The sequence below is a fragment of the Hypoxylon trugodes genome, assembly GCF_022578975.1.
Source record: "Hypoxylon trugodes strain CBS 135444 unplaced genomic scaffold F4822scaffold_7, whole genome shotgun sequence".
Classification (NCBI taxonomy): domain Eukaryota; kingdom Fungi; phylum Ascomycota; class Sordariomycetes; order Xylariales; family Hypoxylaceae; genus Hypoxylon; species Hypoxylon trugodes.
The window spans coordinates 1341208-1359317 of NW_026250022.1; the positions used below are offsets into that span (position 1 = coordinate 1341208).

Genomic DNA, 18110 nt, shown 5'->3' on the forward strand with positions numbered 1-18110 from the left:
CACAAAAAAAAAAAAAAAAAAAAAAAGCCCACCCTCGCATCCAGAAGGTACCCAGTGAAGATCATAAACATTTCCCCAACCATCACACAATGTGCTTCGCTTCAGAGCGCTATCCAGGCGTGATAACATAGTGCCTAAGATTCTACCAATACCCATTCTCTTCTCCATGTCACAGATTGCTTGTCACCTTTACTTCAAGGCTCGAAAAGTGCCCAATACAAACCCACATCCTAACATATCTACGCAAAACGGCCGACAGTAGCGTGGGCGTCTGCTGACCACGGAGCCGCCGATCGAGTTCTTCTCAGCCTGGGTGACGTATATCCCATAGTAATTCTTTCACACACGCACACACAGACCCTTTCTTCTTGCCTCATGGCTCTCCTGTGTCCGCCTCGAGCTGGTTCAGAGCACCTAAATTATTGAACGTAGCTAAATCATATGAGGCATTTCGCAGTCCCGCTCCGTGAAGAGTGTGCTATATACCAAGGTGGCGATTATTTTGTACCCATCGCGAACTCACTCCTATTCGCGATTAAATCTCCAATGGCGGCGATAGTGTTGCCACCCATGATATCAAAGACAGCAACGCTAGCTTGAAAAGAATCATGTATCCAATTCCGCAACTCGACGGCTACGAGTGAATCGACCCCATAGTTAGAGAGACTATGGTTGGGGTCGATATCTTCTGGTACAACCGAAATCGCTCGAGAAAGCCTGGCCACCAGTGTTTCCACTACGACCTTTGAACGCTCGGTTGAACTTATTGATTTCTTGAACCGGGCCCGTGGACTCTCTAAGGCTTGCATTATACGGCCTCGGGCTTCGTCATTGGAATATCTCGAAAAGCCCCGAAAGAGCGGTTGGTCCACCCAGTTTGGAACAGATACGCCGCGCGCGAGGAAGTCCGCTGGCGTCACCATGCCAATCAGGAGTTGGGTTTTGCCACTGGAAAGTAGTGGTAGATTCGGATCACAATAGATGTTTAGTATAGACATCAGTTCGTGTTCTTCAATCTGCCCCATATCTGCCGTGTTTTGTCTATATTCTTGGTATCGCTTGTTCTCGGCTATAATGCCTGTAGTCCGCATCCAACCAATGTCCAGAGAGACTGCTTTCTCTCCTTTTTGGATGCGGTAATGCGCAACGGCATCCTGAACGGCGCATCCCGCGGCATAATTTGACTGGGCCGGCGTACCATAGGTACCCGCAAGAGACGACAAAAGAATAAAGAAATCAAGAGAATGAGGGAGAAGCTTGTGCAGATTCCAAGCCGTATGCGCTTTAGAGCGAATGGTGAGCTGCGACTGATTATATGTCATATTATCAATATAGCGTCCTAGTCCCTTAGCGTTAGATTCGACGTTCTATTTCGCAACGGATTCAGGGAATGGGCGTAGGGGGCGTACCTGAAGCACCATAGCACCATTGATACATCCGCGGATTGGCGGCATTGTTATGGCACACTCCGCTATCATTTTAGAGAGCTCAGAATCCGACGAGGCATCACATTTTGGAGCCACGACATTAATACCTAGTTGTCGAAGCTCCGAGATGGTTTTACTTGCCTCCACGGATCCCATGCCTCCGGATCTTGACGGGACGAGTAAATGCCGGGCTCCTTTTTTAGCGAGCCAACGAAGGATAGCTCGACCGATACCTCCAAGACCACCCACTACGACGTAAGAAGCCTCCTTATCGCATATCCACTCACGTGTTTCGAGAAGCCGTTTCTGCACAAATTCCCATTAGCAATCCAAAGGTTTGTGGCATAACAGGCACGTACCTGAACAATGTCACAATCGTTAGGTTTGATGATGATCCGCCCTGTATTTCGACCGCTTTGCATAAAGCGAAAAGCCTTCTCAATTTCCGACACGGAGAAGATGTGCAGAGGGCTAGGATAGCGGATATGTCCCGCATCGAGTAAGGCCGATATTTCTTCCAGGATCTTGTATCCTGATGGGTTGCCTGATTCCAAGACGTGATACAAATCCACGGCAAAGAAGCTCACATTTCTAGAAAAGCCAGCCATAGGAAGGGAAGAATTTCCCACTATGTCAGCTTTACCAATCTCGACAAACCGGCCATATGGGGCCATGCATTCCCAGGATGCTTGGAGGCCATCTCCCGATAAGGAATTCAACACCACATCCACCTCATAGCCTCCAGTCATGCGCCTGATACCATTGGCAAAAGAGGTGTCCCTGCTGTAAAAGACGTGATCGGGTTTAATACCAAAATGGTCTATCAAAAGTTGTTTTTTGTCATCAAATCCGATAGTGGCGAATATTTCAGCTTCCACCATCCGCGCTATCTGGATAGCTAGTTGCCCCGTACTCCCAGCAGCAGAGTGAATAAGGACCTTTTCACCTTTTTGCAATCTGGCGACTTGGATTAAAGAATAATATGCCGCAGTCGCCGGGTTCATGATAGATGCTGCAGATTCGAATGATACACCATTTGGGATTCTAAATACGGCGCGAGACTTTGCTCTCGGGTGGCGTCGCATACATCCTATGGAGCTCATGCAAACGCGTTCACCCTGAACAAACCCCGTCTGAATACCAGCGCGAGTAACGATGCCAGAGCAATCTAAGCCCAAACTTTGCCCGGGCAATCGACCGAGGGCAACAAAAACGTCCCGAAAGCTAAGCGCCCACGCCTTAGATTCAATTTCGACCTCGTCTGGGCTGATTTCATGTCGGGGCAAAATATCTTCAACGAATCCTAGACTGTCAAGCATTCCCCTCTTTCCAACAGATAACATCAAAGGTGGCCCAGATAGCCAGGGTGAAGCCTGAAGTTGAGGATTAATGAATGCTTCCACGGTCTCGTCCAACTTCTTATTTTCCAGTGCTCTGGCCGTCAGTATATGGCCGTGGCGTACAATATATTCTACTTCGGGGGATCTTGATGTGTGCCCGAAGGAGACGTTCAGAATAGCAACTATCTCCTTAGAGCTGCTTGTCGACCTAATAGTATGCGACTCAAAAGCCACGATGACAAAGTGCCTTTCCGGATCTTCTGATCTTACAGCTCGCAATAGTCCTTTGGAAAGGCTGTAATGCGGGTACTCCGACTCGTCTATCTCTCTCTGGCTCGGTATTGAAACCCATAGTAGCATTTTGGTACGTTTGAACAACTTTTGAAGATGGACGAAGTCCTGTTCTCCTATGTGATAAAGGAACGTCTTCTCCACCTCCAGTAGCACAACCACTATATCGCGTGGTCAAGTCTGGTTGCTGCTATTTTGTCTAGAGACGTGACATTAATTTCGGTGTAAGGACCCGCGGTCCCTATGTCTTGACAAAGGGCATCTGCTAAACACATCTGTGCGGCGGACGTTTCGTCAATGATTAGGATGATCGATGGCTTCTGGGTTGCTTTAGTTACTATTTGGGACTGTTGACTAACGGCCCTTGTGATTATGATACCACAGATGTGGAATGCGGGTTCCCCTGAATCTCTGATTACCAGGTCATTACCCGAGTACCCAGTAGCTTCAAGTAGATTGTTCCATCTGTTCGCGTCAACTGCTGGACCATGTTGTCGCCACTCCTCTACACTGAGCCACCAACCAGGTAGTACACCAAAAGCAAGATTCGGGGGCACTGCATGAGGCATCAGCACCTCAAGGATCACCAAATGACCTCCAGTCTTAAGCAACCTGCGCAGGCCACAGAGGGTTGAGGAAATGTCCCTAGTAGCATGGAGCACACTTCCAGCAATAATCATATCGAAAGAAGCATCTTCAAAGCCTTGTCGATGCGTTTCACCCTCAAGATCGAATACCATGAATTTAATTCTGTTCCCAAAGCGTTGTCCAAAGCGGTCGCTGGCAGCGTTGAAGAAACCCGGCGAAACGTCCGTATAAATGTATTCGGCGAATGCCTCTGCTCCGCTCGATGTCTCGAATTCCTGGAGAAAGTCTAGTATATAGCGGGTCATTGTACCTGTGCCCGCTCCAACTTCAAGAATTCTGAGTCCAGGAGTCTCATGTAACACCAAGTTTATAAAGTTCTGCAGCCTAAAATCGCAGCTGCGGTTGAACAGTTCAGTGTAAAAAGCCTCTGCCAACTTCGTGCTGAAGATGAGTTCTAACGGATCGACGTGACCGCGTATTATAGATGGTAAATGGCGTGCGACCGTAGTGAATATTTTGTAAGGTGGCTGCTGTTCTCCTAACTCCTCTAACTCGGATGTTAGTTCGTCCTGACAGGTTACATTTTCTCGGACGGAAGGGGGCATATGTTGAACCCGGCGATTCATCCAACTGATAAGTTGAGGTATATGTCTTGGTGTGTTCTCAAGGTCTTTCTCGGATATGCGTAGTAACGTCGCCCGAATGACCTTGTCCAGCAGATTCTCCAAACGTCGGTAGAAAGACTTCAGCTCCGTTGGAAGGATGGGAAATTCATCTATGGCGCACCAGCGGCGTAGATTCTCTCGGCTCATCAAACTCAACTGCGGTTTCCAATCAATCTCATGAAATATCCGTCGTTTGGATTCCATCGGCCTCATAGGGCTTGCTACAGGGAGAAACGATAATGTCTCAATATTCCACAACAAGGACCCATTTTGATCCAGCACATGTATAGAAACATCGATTCCTGGGACACTCTCCTTCGTGTTCCATGTTGCCATCATGTTGATATTAGGGGTCTTAGACCACCCGTCTCGTGCAATCCAAGCGTTCTTGAGTTTGCGGGGAATCATAGTAGTTTTGTTTATACACTGCACAAGAGCCAGTTGGCACGCTGTATCAAGTACTGCTGGGTGCACAAAAACTACCCATTTTACCCGGCCGTGCCATATTAACCCGAGCAATGGAGGTTTCGTGACCATCCAGCGAACATCCTGCAGTAACTGGAATGAAGCTCCATAGATGGCTCCATGGTCAGCGCTCCCCTTGTAAAATGCTGTCGTATCAACTATATCTTGGCACGAATTCTCGGCTTCTTGATAGCGCTGTAACGCTCGCTCATTGGCAAGATTGGTTTCCAGACCACCATCAACTTCCGTGGCTGGTCCATCGTACTCAACGTGTATAGTAGCCCGGAAGCACTTAGTCCAACAATCTTTCGAATATGTACTGATTGTCACATCAAACCAGGAAGTTTCTTTTTCGAAGGGCTTCAGCAAGTAATCCAATTCGACTGCCATTTCGGTGGTGTCATCGCTGGTTACTATGATTGGGCTGATGAATTCTGCTTCTTTTAAGAGGTAGGCTCGTGCACTTTGATTTGCAGCTATAGATTGGTTTACGGCCTCGACTGCTATAACAATCATAGCAGTGCCATCAATCTGCCCCATTTAGTCGACCGAAATTTGGACTGGGGACGAGAAACTTACGATATGCTCCGCAATCCACGGCATTGTCTCAAAATTGAGAAAGTTCCTCCACTTTGGTCTTAATGGATTCCAATCATGCGAAGCTATTCCAAGAAGGTCATGGGTAGGCTTTTGTCGCAGACGATAGTCGCGACTCAACCGAGATTCAAACCAATATTTGGTCGAGTGGTTAAAAGAGTATCGGGGGCAGTCTATCAGAGAAGGAACACTATGCTTGTTATCTGAATCTTGCTGGTTGACGACTTCAACGAGGACTTGGTGGCCATGTGAATACAGTTGGGCGAGCAGTTCAAATATCGCGAGTTTCGATCCAACACTTCTCTCCAGTGTATTGAGATACACAGTCTGGTTCATGTATGTTTCACCAAGGCTTTCTCTTAGTGGCCGGCGTAACGTACAATGTGGACCTATTTCAAGAAGATCCGGAATCCCTTTCTTACCTACGAAATCGCTGACAATTTTTGTCACTGCGTCGGAAAATTTAACGGTAGAGGTCAGATTTTCAATCCAATACCGAGGCTGGGATAGTTCTGCCGCATTGACTGGACTCCCAGTGACGGAAGAGATCATGATAGTGCCATTGTGTTCGGCTTCCTCGAGGATTCCCAAAACCTGATGATAATCTGATGCAATGACTTCCATGGCGGGGGAGTGGTATGCCACGCCCACTCTCAATCTCTTGGCGATTATATTGTCCATTCGAAGTCGTTTCTCCAAGTGACCAATTATCTTCTCGCCTCCTGATATTGTACAATTCGAAGGGCTGTTGATGCAGGCAACATGAAGTGCCTCAGATGATTCTTGTTTCAGCGCGGTGATATAGTTCAGGATGCTGTCCTCAGCGAGGTTGACGTTAAGCATCACTCTAGGTGCCGTTGAAGCCTGAAGCTTACTTGCTAACTGCCCTCGGTAAAAGGCCGTCTTGCAGGCGGATTTCAGTGTAAGTGCACCTATGGAATATCTATTTGTGAAGAGAGGAACAGGTGTTAGCTAAGTATACCTGGTTAATGTGTGGTGTGTGTTTGGGACTCACGCAGCCGCGATTTCGCCTGATGAATGCCCCACCACTACAGCAGGGGTGATTCCAAAAGACTTTAACAAAGCCACAAGGGCAATCTGAAGCGCGGTACAGAGTGGCTGACAGTACTCGGGCAAATCAATTTTGTCTTTGTCTCGCATAGCGTCTACACATGATCAGTGTATTCGTCTTGACATTCAAGAATAAGACCGACCTAGTGAAGACCACTCTGCGCCTAGGTGTATGTAGATCTCCTCGATTTCACGCATCATCTGTGAAAACACAGGGTAACAAAGAAGTTCTAAACCCATCCCTACGTACTGGGCGCCTTGGCCGGTGAAAATGAATGCAAGATCCCTTTCGGCTGTAGCTCGGCAAGGTTTTGACATTGTCAATCTTGCACCTCTGTTAACGTTAGGTGAAGAATAAACAACCGCACCTGACCTCCACAACATTCTTGTTCTCCGAGCAGATAACGTGTAGGCCAGTTGATCAAGCTTAATGGGATCGTCCAAGATTCGTTCCTCATAAAAGGTCTGGAATGACTGAATCATACTGTTCAACGCATGTTCATCCTTAGCGGACCAAACGAGTAGCCTCATCACCCCCTCCGAACTGGGATGCTTCATGGTTCCTTTGCTGTCTCGGGATTCGATATGTTCGTATGGCTTATCTGTACTATTGAGAAAACCACTGTTGTGGAATCCTACTAGTGAGTGGCTTTGGAGATAGTTGAATGCGTCATCGAGAATGGCATGCGAATTCGTGCCTCCGACTCCAAAGGAATTCACAGACACGCGGCGCTGGCCGGCCACTGGCCACACAACGTTTCTGACTGGGACCTCTGTACAACAGAAAACGGTATCAATGTCGGGATTGATTCTCTCAAAGAGAGCGTTCTGAGGTATGATACCCCTTTCCAGGACTAGGATAGCCTTAAGGATCCCAGCCAGTCCGCTAGTCCCTTCTAGATGGCCAATATTTGACTTCACTGACCCACTGGGTAGATACACGGGTGACAGGTTAGTTTTAACGTGTTTGACCTTAAATAAATTGTTCATAATAATAGCTTACACATATAGGGGTTTCTCTGTAGATCCAAACGACCTGAATACTTTTCCAATAGCTTCCATTTCGATCGGGTCACCAATGGGAGTGCCGGTCCCTATTACACGTTAGTATACATTAGGGCTCAATTACGGATTATACGCTTCGGACCGTGTGCCTCGATGTAACGAGTTGTCTGGAAATCGAGTCCAGCCTTGTGATAGACATCGCGAATGATTGACTCCTGCGACTTCACGCTGGGCTGTGTCATTCCGTTCGTATGGCCATCCTGGTTTGACCCAGTCGACCGGACTATTGCTCGAATAGTATTCCCATCTCGTACTGCATCTGATAGCGGCTTCAAAACCATAGCAATTACGCCTTCGCCTCGCCCGTATCCATTTGCGCGGTGGTCAAAGCTGTAGCAAACACTATCGGCAGATAGGAAGCCCATGTTATCAAGAGATATTGATAATTCTGGACTCAACATGAGGTTCGTGCCAATGACCAAAGTCTAAAAGGAGGACCGAGGTGAGTAGTTAGATAATGGATAAAAATACTCTTGAACGTCGTACATACCATGGAAGCGTCACCACTGCTGATGGATTGGCGCGCCATGTCCATTGCCACCATACTGCTAGAACAGGCAGTATCCACACTAACACTTGGGCCTTGTAGGTCGAAGAACCAGCTCACTCTATTAGGAAGCATTGACGAAGCCACTCCCATAACAGACATTCGGGGTAGAGTATCAGCATCCTTGGAGAGAATTCGCCGGTAGTCATCCGACGTTGTAATTCCAAAGACAGCAGTCCGAGACCCACGCAGCTCTTCCATTGTGATACCAGCTGTTCAATTTTAGCACCGTCATTCTAACGATAAGTATTAACTTACCATTCTCAAAGCGTGGTAAGCAACTTCAAGAGCCATTCGGTGAGAAGGATCCATCGATGCAGCTTCTTTCGTGTGAATTGAAAAGAATGGCTCATCAAAAGCTTCAATATCAGAAGCTAGGAAATGTCCTCCACGAGAGTAGAGCTTTACGTAAGTCAGTATCAATTTACTTTTCTGTTCCATCTTTACTTACTTTATTAGGCATGCCTGGCTCGGTGCCGTAGAACGCATTGATGTCGGCACGAGTTGTCGGCCAGCTCGTCATCAAATTTCTTCCATTGGCAAGGACATCCCACAGCGCATCTTCGTCTTCAACTCCTTGGGGAAGTTTGAACGATATACCTACGATTGAAACCGGGTCCATGATTGATAGATTTTTTACTTGTTGTCATCAGTTAATGTCGGTGTCGCGGCTTCTTAGGTCTGAGGGTTTGGAAGCATATGGGCCGAGAACTAGATATAAGCCACACGATTTCTGTTACCTACCCAGGTACTTTACTCACATTCAGTTCGTACCACTTTAGATACTAACCCCAACCTCCTTTGCAATGATATTCAGACGACCGGTACTTAGTAGTAGTTACACAAGCTAGGTCGTAGTAGCATGTCGCGTTTGAAAGAAAGCCGATCAATCTGCTGTGTAGCATCGTATATGCGTGTGTTACTTGAGGCATCTATTATAACCGGCGATAGTACCAGTTTTAGTAACTGTGACGGCTATTCGAACGAAATGGCGCCGGCGTAGTAATCGGGTGTTACTGTCGATGCGATATAACCAAATGTGAGCAATATTAGAGGACGGTTCACACCAACTGGGATATAACATCACATCAACGGTCGTCTTCGCCGCTCGCCCTCAAATGTAACAAAATGCTAGGTCTATTTCTCACCGCACATCGTCGGGTGTCTAGGAACATACGCGCTTAAGAATCAGCGGTGCCGATCCAATCGTCAAACTGCCAATGATCCCCAATGGCGATTTACGTTCTGTATGGTCCTCTGGGGGCCTTATTGGTTCGACCTCGTTGGAGTTATACTATCAATTTGATCCTCCGGATGTTTACGCGGTCCATGCCACCCTACCTAGGCACACACTCTGCATTGTTTTTCCAACAGTCCTAATGAAACCTGCAACAATGATACTCTTGAACCAGGCCGCCACCAATCCAAGGCATATTTGTTCAAGAATTCCTAGGCAAACACATAACTTTCTACAGAAGCATCCTGCATCAAGACGTATTAATGAAGCATCGCATCGAGCACCGCAGCCTCCAGCTCCATCCCCAACGGTATCTATCATCCATTTTCATCAGTAGCATATTCTTGTGGTGCCTTGCCATCACAATTAGTTGCAATGAGTTCAATCGCGGATCTCCCCCAAGAAGAGCAGCAACGAATTCTTGACAGCCCAGCTCTATTACCCCCAACTGGTGTAGACCCGTCTTTCGAGAATCCTCCGAATAACAATGGTTTAGCCATTGCCATCATCACAGTAACACTCGCTCTAGTAGTCCCTGCTGTAATGATCCGTGTTTGGTCTCGTACTATTCTTTTGCGGAAAGTTAAGGTTGAAGACTGTGAGTGCTTAGGGATAGTCACTATAATAATTCTGAAACTGACGGACGCCTGATTCATACCAGTCTTGACCTTGACTGCCTTTGTACGTCATTTGTTTCCGGGCCCCGAAACCGAAACTCATCTAACTATTATTGGTGGGGCTGTCTACTAGGCCACACCTGGATCGTTGCCTTTTTATCACGTCACCCGGGCTACTACGTGCACTTATGGAACATCACGCTACGACAGCTAGGGTCGAATATCTGGGTGACGACCTCAGCATGCATAAATACCGAAACAACAGGCTGACTTCTCACAGGGAACGTACGTGGGCACCAACTTTTACTTGGGTGCAATATTGTCGATTAAAACGGCCATCCTCCTTGAGTGGCTCCGAATCTTCGTTCCACTTGGTACTCGGAATGCTTTCTTTTGGCTTTGTTGGATTCTTATATCGCTCAACGTTTTACCTTACGTCACATGCGTATTTCTTGAAAACTTCCAATGCAGCCCGCTGAAGGCGGTGTGGGACTTCACGGTCGCAGGCCACTGTCTTTCTAGCCAGGCCAAACAACTCCAAATCCTAACAGCCGCACTTAACCTGGCCTCAGACACTGCCATATTATTACTCCCCCAGAAAGTGGTCTGGTCGTTGAACATGTCGAAGAAGCAAAAGCTCGGTGCCTCCTTCATATTTGCAATTGGATTACTGTAAGCATTCGTCACATGTACTTCGATACCATCAGACCTGAAGAATTACTGACCTTACTTTCTCTTCTATCTTATAGTACTTGTGCCCTGGCTATTATCCGGGTTAAGGCGACTATAGACTATGTAAATGGACCAGATATCACTTATCTCCTGTCCACCTTGTCGCTTACCATCCAGGTTGAAATGAGCTGTCTTCTTTTGGTGATTTGCATACCTACAGCGCCGAAAGCCCTCCCATGGTCGTGCTTTGCGACGAGGATTAAGAAAATACTTCAATCATGGCGACCTATGACTACTAGATCAAATACGCACACAGAGCTTGCTGAAGACCGCTCACTGTGGCCCATCCGTATGGAACCACTCGGTCCCAACGGTCGGCGGCAGCGATGTTTCGATGATCTACCCCGAGGCCGTGGGGGGGAGCCCAAACCGCAGTATACTACGGACGACTGAACTGACCAGCATCTCCACTGGAAACCAGGACGAAGTTAGGATGTTGGCTCAGGATTTCCGTCGTCAGCATCCATGGGTATCTTGAGTTAGATGTGAGAGAGGATTTTACGCGGCGTGAGAAATGAAAGTGTGACTCGAGGCAACAACGTGGGAGGATACCGTTTTTTATCACATGAGTACTCTGCCTGTATCTATATCATATAGTGAATTTCTTGCGGTCGGAGGAATTATATGAACGGAATTTTGTGTATCGTAGTGCCCTATGTTGTGATAAAACGAGATTGGTACTTAGGTGCTTAACATATTCCTACCTAGGTAGGTACCTGTACCTAGGTTACAGAGAGAGCAAACTAAAGGCACCCTGCACACTGCCGGAAGATGCCCAGTGGTAGCTTAATCGTTTGAGAAAGGATGGCAGTACCAACGTTGCCCCACCTCGTGCAACCACACCTACCTTAAATACCCCTATCCCTAAGGCGGAGCCTTGCCTAAGTACCTTATGTCTCTTCTTTTAAATCTGTCCCAGAACTCGCCTCGTCCATTTCTACTCTTGCGAGCACTTTCCATTGGTATCTCTAAAGTGGACCAAACTAGAGCCACCATGCTGATTAAGCCAGTCCCTGCCTCGGATACCTTCTTCACCGAGACACAATGGAAAGTCCTGTTTTCCTTACTCGATGCTGTCATCCCCTCGGTGGCGGTTGGTGGCCCCTCAGATATGACTGGATATTCTGAAGTCCTTAGGATCTCCGAAAATCACTTCCACGAAATTTACCATGGTGTCCAAAGACGCATGAGATACCCACCTACCATCGATCAATTCCGCGAATACCTGGCTTTCAGACCAGTTGATGATCCAAGGTTCATTTCCATCGTAAAGCAGACCGTATCGAGGTTATCAAGAAGCTCCAAGTCACAGCTAGGTTCCTTGCTGAATTTCATGATGTCTGTTACCTGCTACTCTGCCGCTCGACGAGTTCTGATAGCGATTATAGCACACGTTTCGGGAGTCTATTCTGTACGTGGTACCTGCGGCCACTTACCGAACAACCGGTTCATATACGGGAGAGTATTATGAAGTCCTGGCATCAAGCCTGGTTCCCACTGTGGCACACCTTAGCCAGATCATTTTCTATCATGGCGAAAGTTGGCTGGACGCAATCAAATCAGTTATTGCGGCAGATTAGCAACTACAGAGTCCCCAACGGTGAGGCAGACTCTGTGGGTCCTACCCATAACTTTGATTTCATGCATTTCGACTCCGCCCAAAACATAGTCACCATCAAGACTGATGTTGTGATCATCGGATCCGGGTGCGGTGGCGGCGTATGCGCCAAAGTCTTGGCTGAAGCTGGCCACCGTGTCGTGGTGGTCGAAAAAGGCTACTATATTCCCCCATGCCAACTGCCGATACCAGTAGATGACGCCGAATACTTGTACCGAAGTGGACTTTCAACCGCTGATGGCACAATGTCTGTCTTGGCAGGTAGTTGCTGGGGTGGAGGCGGTACCGTAAATTGGAGCGTAAGTCTACGAACTCAAGATTACGTTTGCCAAGAATGGGTCGACAAAGGGCTCGGCTTCTTTGGCACACCCGATTATCAATCGAACCTCGATCGCGTGTGCGACTTTATGGGTGTGGGCAGTAGCGGGTTATGCCATAATCATTCCAACAAACTTGTATTAGAAGGAGCCGAGAAACTGGGCTGGAGAGCAGAGGTATGCCCACAGAACACTAAGGGAACAGAACGCTCTTGTGGCCATTGCGGATATGGCTGTCGTTCAGGCGAAAAGCAAGGTCCAGCAGCGAGCTGGCTGCCGGCAAAGCAGGAGCACAATTCATCGAAGGCCTCGACGTATCTGAAATCCTATTCGAAGATAGAGCGGCGAAAAAGGCAACTGGCGTCATTGGGACGTGGACGGCACGTGAATTAGACGGCAATATACATACGCCTCGGGGCCAAAGGACGCAGCGACAGGTTTGCATTAAGGCAGAGGAGGTCATTGTAGCATGTGGTGCAATAAACAGTCCATTGCTCCTAAAAAGGAGTAATCTCGAGGTACGGCCAAAACTAAGCCTGCAAAACTGTATGGTGTTGCTGCTCACATACATATTAGAATCCTCACATTGGAAAGAACTTACATATGCATCCGGCTGGGATATTGGTGGCCGCCTTCGATCATGACGTTCAGGGGTGGAACGGTAAATCTTGGATTTAGCTCTGAGTATCTCATGCTGACAATCTACATATAGGCTCTATTGTCACAGGCGTTGTTACAGAGTTTGAGAACATGGACGGGGAAGGCCATGGCGTGAAAATTGAGGCTGCTGCAACTTTGGTGAGTGTTACTCATTGCCCACTTAAGTCATGCTCTGACGTTAGTAGCCCCATATGACGGCCTTGACAATACCATGGCGGGGTGCACTGCAATACAAGCTCGACGCGCTGAAACTCCGCCAACTGAATTCGTTCAACGCTATCCTTCGCGACCGTGATACTGGCAGCGTATCCGCAGATCCCGACGGATGGCCAATTATAAAGTATACCCCGTCTGCGTTCGATCGGAAACATATAGTCCAAGGTCTTGTCGCTATCGCCAAGCTCTGCTACATGCAAGGAGCTGTGGAGTTATTTCCCTTTGTTACTAACTTGCCTCCTTTTGAATGCCTTAAACCCGTCGAGGAACGAACAATAGAAGATGAGGATTTCGTAGAATGGCTTCAACGTCTTAACAAGCACGAGATGAATCCTGCTGGTAATTTCTTCGGCTGTGCACATCAAATGAGTACATGCCGTATGAGTTCCACGAGTGCTGACGGAGTTGTTGATGATCGTGGTAGGGTTTGGGGAACTAAGAACGTCTATGTCGCAGATGCTAGCGTGCTTCCCTCGGCTAGCGGCGTAAACCCCATGGTCACTATTATGGCTATAGCAGATCATATTTCAAGGTGGCTAATAGCATCTAAGCAATTTCATTAGGGAGCAAAACGTTACGGCCAGATAGGTTCCAAGGTTATGTTGGGGATAAAATGTCATACGTGGGTCAGGTGTTAAGTAACAGCCGGGTACCAGTAACTACCTAGGTACCTAATAATATAGCCAGCTACATAGTGGAAACAAGGCTAGCCAAAATCAATATGGGAAAGTCCAGACGGGGTGCCAGAACTAATATGCAGCCCCTAGGGAGGTTTGCGAATTATAAATGAGCAACGCATACATCCTACCTACCTAAGGTACCTAGGCCTAGGTACCTAACCTAAGGTACTGCGCGCAGTGCGGGGACCCCGCCCCCTATACCTAGGTATTTATATTCTTGTTATAAACGCACCTCAATAGAGCGCAACGGACTAGAACATAGGTAGATGTGCGCCTTATTTAGGTGTACTACTAATTATAACAGATAGAAAATCTATTCTAATATCTTTATCTAGATATTCTCCCATTATCTTTAGTCAAATAAGTCAAATAACAACTCCATCAGCAGGTTTATGATTTCCAATCTTTTCTTGATTAGGGAGGCTTTTTATGACAAGCTAGGGCGCCGAAGATTGAAAGCCGAAACAGCTATAATAGCGCGTCCGTTTCATGTAAAATATCACGTTAACAAGTAGAGATATAGATTTGGACTAGTGAATCGACGGAAATAGAGTAACATAACTTATGCCGCATATATTTGTTATAACGATCATTGTGACGGTAGTTAGGGCTCATTTGCTAGTAGAAACGTGCCGTGCCTAACAAAAGTTCTTAATGTTGGGATTATGGGGAATCGTGGCAGTAACAATTACCTACCTAGTTAAGTGGGTGCACCTAAACACCTGGCCCTGGGGCCCCAGCAGTGCGCGTTGATCACTAGGTGCTGTGAAACCGCTGTATTCTGGTCTAGTATCATCGTTATGCCGCGAAGTCAATACCTACACATCCAATAGAAGGGCACTCTTTTAACTTATAAGATACCTTAGGTACCTAAGGTATGGAATTTATAACGCGGCATCTCAATTACCGCTCTCAACGTGAGATTCGCTAATATCTGTACCTAGGTACGTATCCTATACATGGTATTATCTGCTTGCCCGAGGTTGTTGAACACGTACTTTTTGTGCTTCATTATCTGTTGGATTGTCTTACTTTAGACAAGGAAATTTTAGAGTATGTGGACTGCCGTTGGTGCACGCTATCTAGCTACCCCAGACCTATCACGGGAGATTCTTCTGATCAACTAACACTAATTCTGAACCGCGGAGCGTAACGGTTAACTACAGTACATAGGTAGTTCCATGATTATTGGCCAGAAAATGGTAAGATGTTATCCCTTACCTGGGTAAATTTGCAGTTGTGAGAACCCGTACCATATTCGAATATATGGATGGCATAATGACTAGATTCTTCAAATACCAAACTCCCCCTCCGTATTTTCTGGCTAATCTAATGTATATATAATCTAAAATATTTTAGCTACATTTCATTCCATTTATTCACAAAAAAAAAACGTTATATTAGTCTACCATAACTACGAAGCCTTCGCCGGCACCAGGAGCTGATAAGCCATTCCCCTTGATCACTACCCCATCGAGACATATAACAGTGTGTACAGGCGAAAAGAAGGAGCTAGAAAGAATGTATTTAACTGATTGATATCCAGGACTCACACTCCTCTGTTTATGTGGCCTCTGAAATGGCGCACGCACACAACACCATTCTGCGAGGGCTAAACTCCATCATCCAGCAAGCACCATACGTAATCATCGGTAATAAGTATGACGTGCAGGATGTGAACGACTTACTCTTTTATGTCAAGTCGTGGGCCAATATGGTGAATCATCATCATTGGGTGGAGGAATCGTTCATTTTCCAGAAACTGAGAAATTTAGCGGCAAGCCTGGCATCATGAGCGGACTGCAACACCAACATGAACTATTCCATGGTGGTCTGGAAAGACTGTTGTTGTATTCCTCCACAACTAAGCCCGGAGAGTATCGGTGGGGAGGATTGGGTGGCATGAAAGAAATCATTGACTCCTTTAGTAAACATCTAACAGACCACCTTTATGCAGAGATCGATGTATTTTTAAGCTTAAAGGACCTGGAGAGTACCGGCTTGAGGAAGACTTGGGATCGGGGCGAATCAGTTGCTAAGCAATCAGGGAATATCAAGATGTTGGTGAGTTTGATGCATCTTCGCCACATAACTGACCAGGATCCAAATTGATTGGTATTAGTACGACGTTTTTCCCTGTGTCATCGGTTGTGCGGACAAGACCTATGAAGGTGGTCGTCCATTTCCACCACTACCTAGGATCCTGATATATCTTGTGAAGTTCTGGTTCGCTTCTGGCAATGGGGCCTGGAGATTTAACCCATGTGATTGGTGGGGGCAACCACAGCCTTTGGCCTTCGTTCTAGCGAATTTGACATATGCTACCTTAGTAACAGATTAGTTAGTGATGGAGTTGACAAAGATGGATAATGCTATAAGCTTGTTGGCTGCCGCATAGTAGTACACTTATTTAAATTGTCATAGATAAAGCCACTCGGCATCTTACCTTGCTTCCCTTGCGTTTCACAACATAATATTGATTCAGCAGATGGTGGTACAGACCCGCCCCCGGGCGTTATAGGCTGTTGTCCACCTGGGCCGGGTAGGTAGAATAGTAGTTGGTATATTTTATATGTTGCCTGTGTCTGCATTTACTATATATGGTAGCACAAATGCCTAAATTCGTGCAACGTTATGCACACAAATACCAACTGCATCAAGGAAATGCAGGTGACAAAAGCGGCACAAGTTTCGCGGCAAACTCAATAGAATAAGTTACATTTGTGTAACATGGAATGGACAGCACCGCCCCCTCTTTTCTAAATGTGACAAAATAGCGCCCGGTAGGCTACTATATTGCTCAACGCGGAAAGGGGGCTATATGGCATCCCCCTATTTAGCTAGGGGTAGTGGTCAACCGTGCTGAAGGAGCTATTTGTCACCCCGAGCGCCGCTGGAGACCTGCATAGAGCCTGCCATACAATTAGCTATGTATCACTGGCCGACAACTACCCGGTGGTCAGAATTGATGTGGATGATTGGTGCATCTCCTCGGTTTTGCAGCGTATTGACTGCCTCTGCGTATGAGTCCATAGTAAGCCTCGTACTTAGGTGTTATTCCCATATATGGGATTCTGCACGAGGACAGAACGAAGTCCATGGTTGCAGTCATTAAATTAGAGATCCTTCCAAAGTATGAGCATTTTGAGATATCCCACCCTCTCCCCTTCTCCCTCCTCCTACTACCTTCTAGCATTGCAAAGCCTTCCTCTTTATGACGGGGTTGGCGAAGCGAGACTACTTCAACGATACTGTATGATCGAAGAGCTATGGTGTACCCATGCCGTTAGCCTCTATGGCATGATAAAAGAACGGCGGTGAACGGGCTACGCAACTACTTCCCGAAGGAAGCAATTTTGTTTACCAAGGTACGTTGTGCTTCTGAATGTAACCGCCATGATTCAACTCTTGCTTAGCATTTGCCTAATAAAGCTCATAGCTTAAGCAATGAAAATCTTCTATGTAGTATCATAGCCGAACGTTGGCTCAAAAGATCTAGGCGTTACTCCAGACTACCTGTTTTCGAAGAACGTGGATCCCCTGAATATAACAGAGCCTATATTGGGGGTCCTAAAACTACTTCTCACACCATCTCTGAATAGTCTGAATATCGCGATCTGCTTCAATGGGGCGGTATTGGGGTTGACACGGCGGTGAGTCGACCTGGGACGAGCAACATCAACTCCACCCTTCTTGAATCGGTCTTTAAATTACTATCACTTTTTAATAGTTATGATGAGAGAGCGAAGGATTTTTATGTATCTATTACGGCGCTTAAACTGCAAAAGTAACCTTGTCATTTTGGTCTTCCACAAACAAGCCAACTATGAAGGTTATGGGCGCCTGGAAATATGTTTTTGGTTACTAAAGCTAGAAGAGGATTCTAACAACTCATGACTGTCTTGACTAAATAGATGGTTGCTGTACTACTTAGAAGTGATAGCTATTGGTAATGAGCGATTTGACTAGTACTAGTG

General features: G+C 46.7%; 4 protein-coding genes across 4 annotated transcripts; 3 read left to right on the forward strand and 1 right to left on the reverse strand.

Annotated features, from left to right (window-relative positions):
* Positions 1-497: 497 nt before the first annotated feature.
* On the reverse strand, positions 498-8678 carry F4822DRAFT_444848 (uncharacterized protein; the record flags this gene model as incomplete). The annotated part of the gene is made up of 12 exons (XM_051463294.1): positions 498-1307; positions 1410-1733; positions 1787-3219; positions 3291-5307; positions 5356-6316; positions 6389-6539; positions 6588-7372; positions 7448-7538; positions 7592-7934; positions 8000-8268; positions 8311-8458; positions 8508-8678. The coding sequence occupies 12 exons, from the start codon at positions 8676-8678 to the stop codon at positions 498-500; spliced, it is 7503 nt and encodes a 2500-aa protein (XP_051312234.1).
* Positions 8679-9668: 990 nt separating this feature from the next.
* Positions 9669-11271, forward strand: F4822DRAFT_444849 (uncharacterized protein; the record flags this gene model as incomplete). The annotated part of the gene is made up of 4 exons (XM_051463295.1): positions 9669-9891; positions 9955-9974; positions 10191-10582; positions 10660-11271. 4 exons carry the CDS (start codon positions 9669-9671, stop codon positions 11033-11035), a joined length of 1011 nt encoding a protein of 336 aa, XP_051312235.1. The 3' UTR covers positions 11036-11271.
* A 365-nt stretch (positions 11272-11636) lies between these two features.
* Positions 11637-14391, forward strand: F4822DRAFT_444855 (long-chain fatty alcohol dehydrogenase; the record flags this gene model as incomplete). Its single annotated transcript, XM_051463296.1, has 7 exons — positions 11637-11980; positions 12031-12655; positions 12723-12754; positions 12822-13095; positions 13154-13238; positions 13290-13375; positions 13423-14391. The coding sequence occupies 7 exons, from the start codon at positions 11637-11639 to the stop codon at positions 14014-14016; spliced, it is 2040 nt and encodes a 679-aa protein (XP_051312236.1). The 3' UTR covers positions 14017-14391.
* A 1017-nt stretch (positions 14392-15408) lies between these two features.
* On the forward strand, positions 15409-16564 carry F4822DRAFT_410127 (uncharacterized protein). Its single transcript, XM_051458732.1, has 3 exons — positions 15409-15621; positions 15680-16197; positions 16256-16564. The coding sequence occupies exons 2-3, from the start codon at positions 15925-15927 to the stop codon at positions 16472-16474; spliced, it is 492 nt and encodes a 163-aa protein (XP_051312237.1). The 5' UTR covers positions 15409-15621; positions 15680-15924; the 3' UTR covers positions 16475-16564.
* The last annotated feature ends 1546 nt before the right edge of the window (positions 16565-18110 follow it).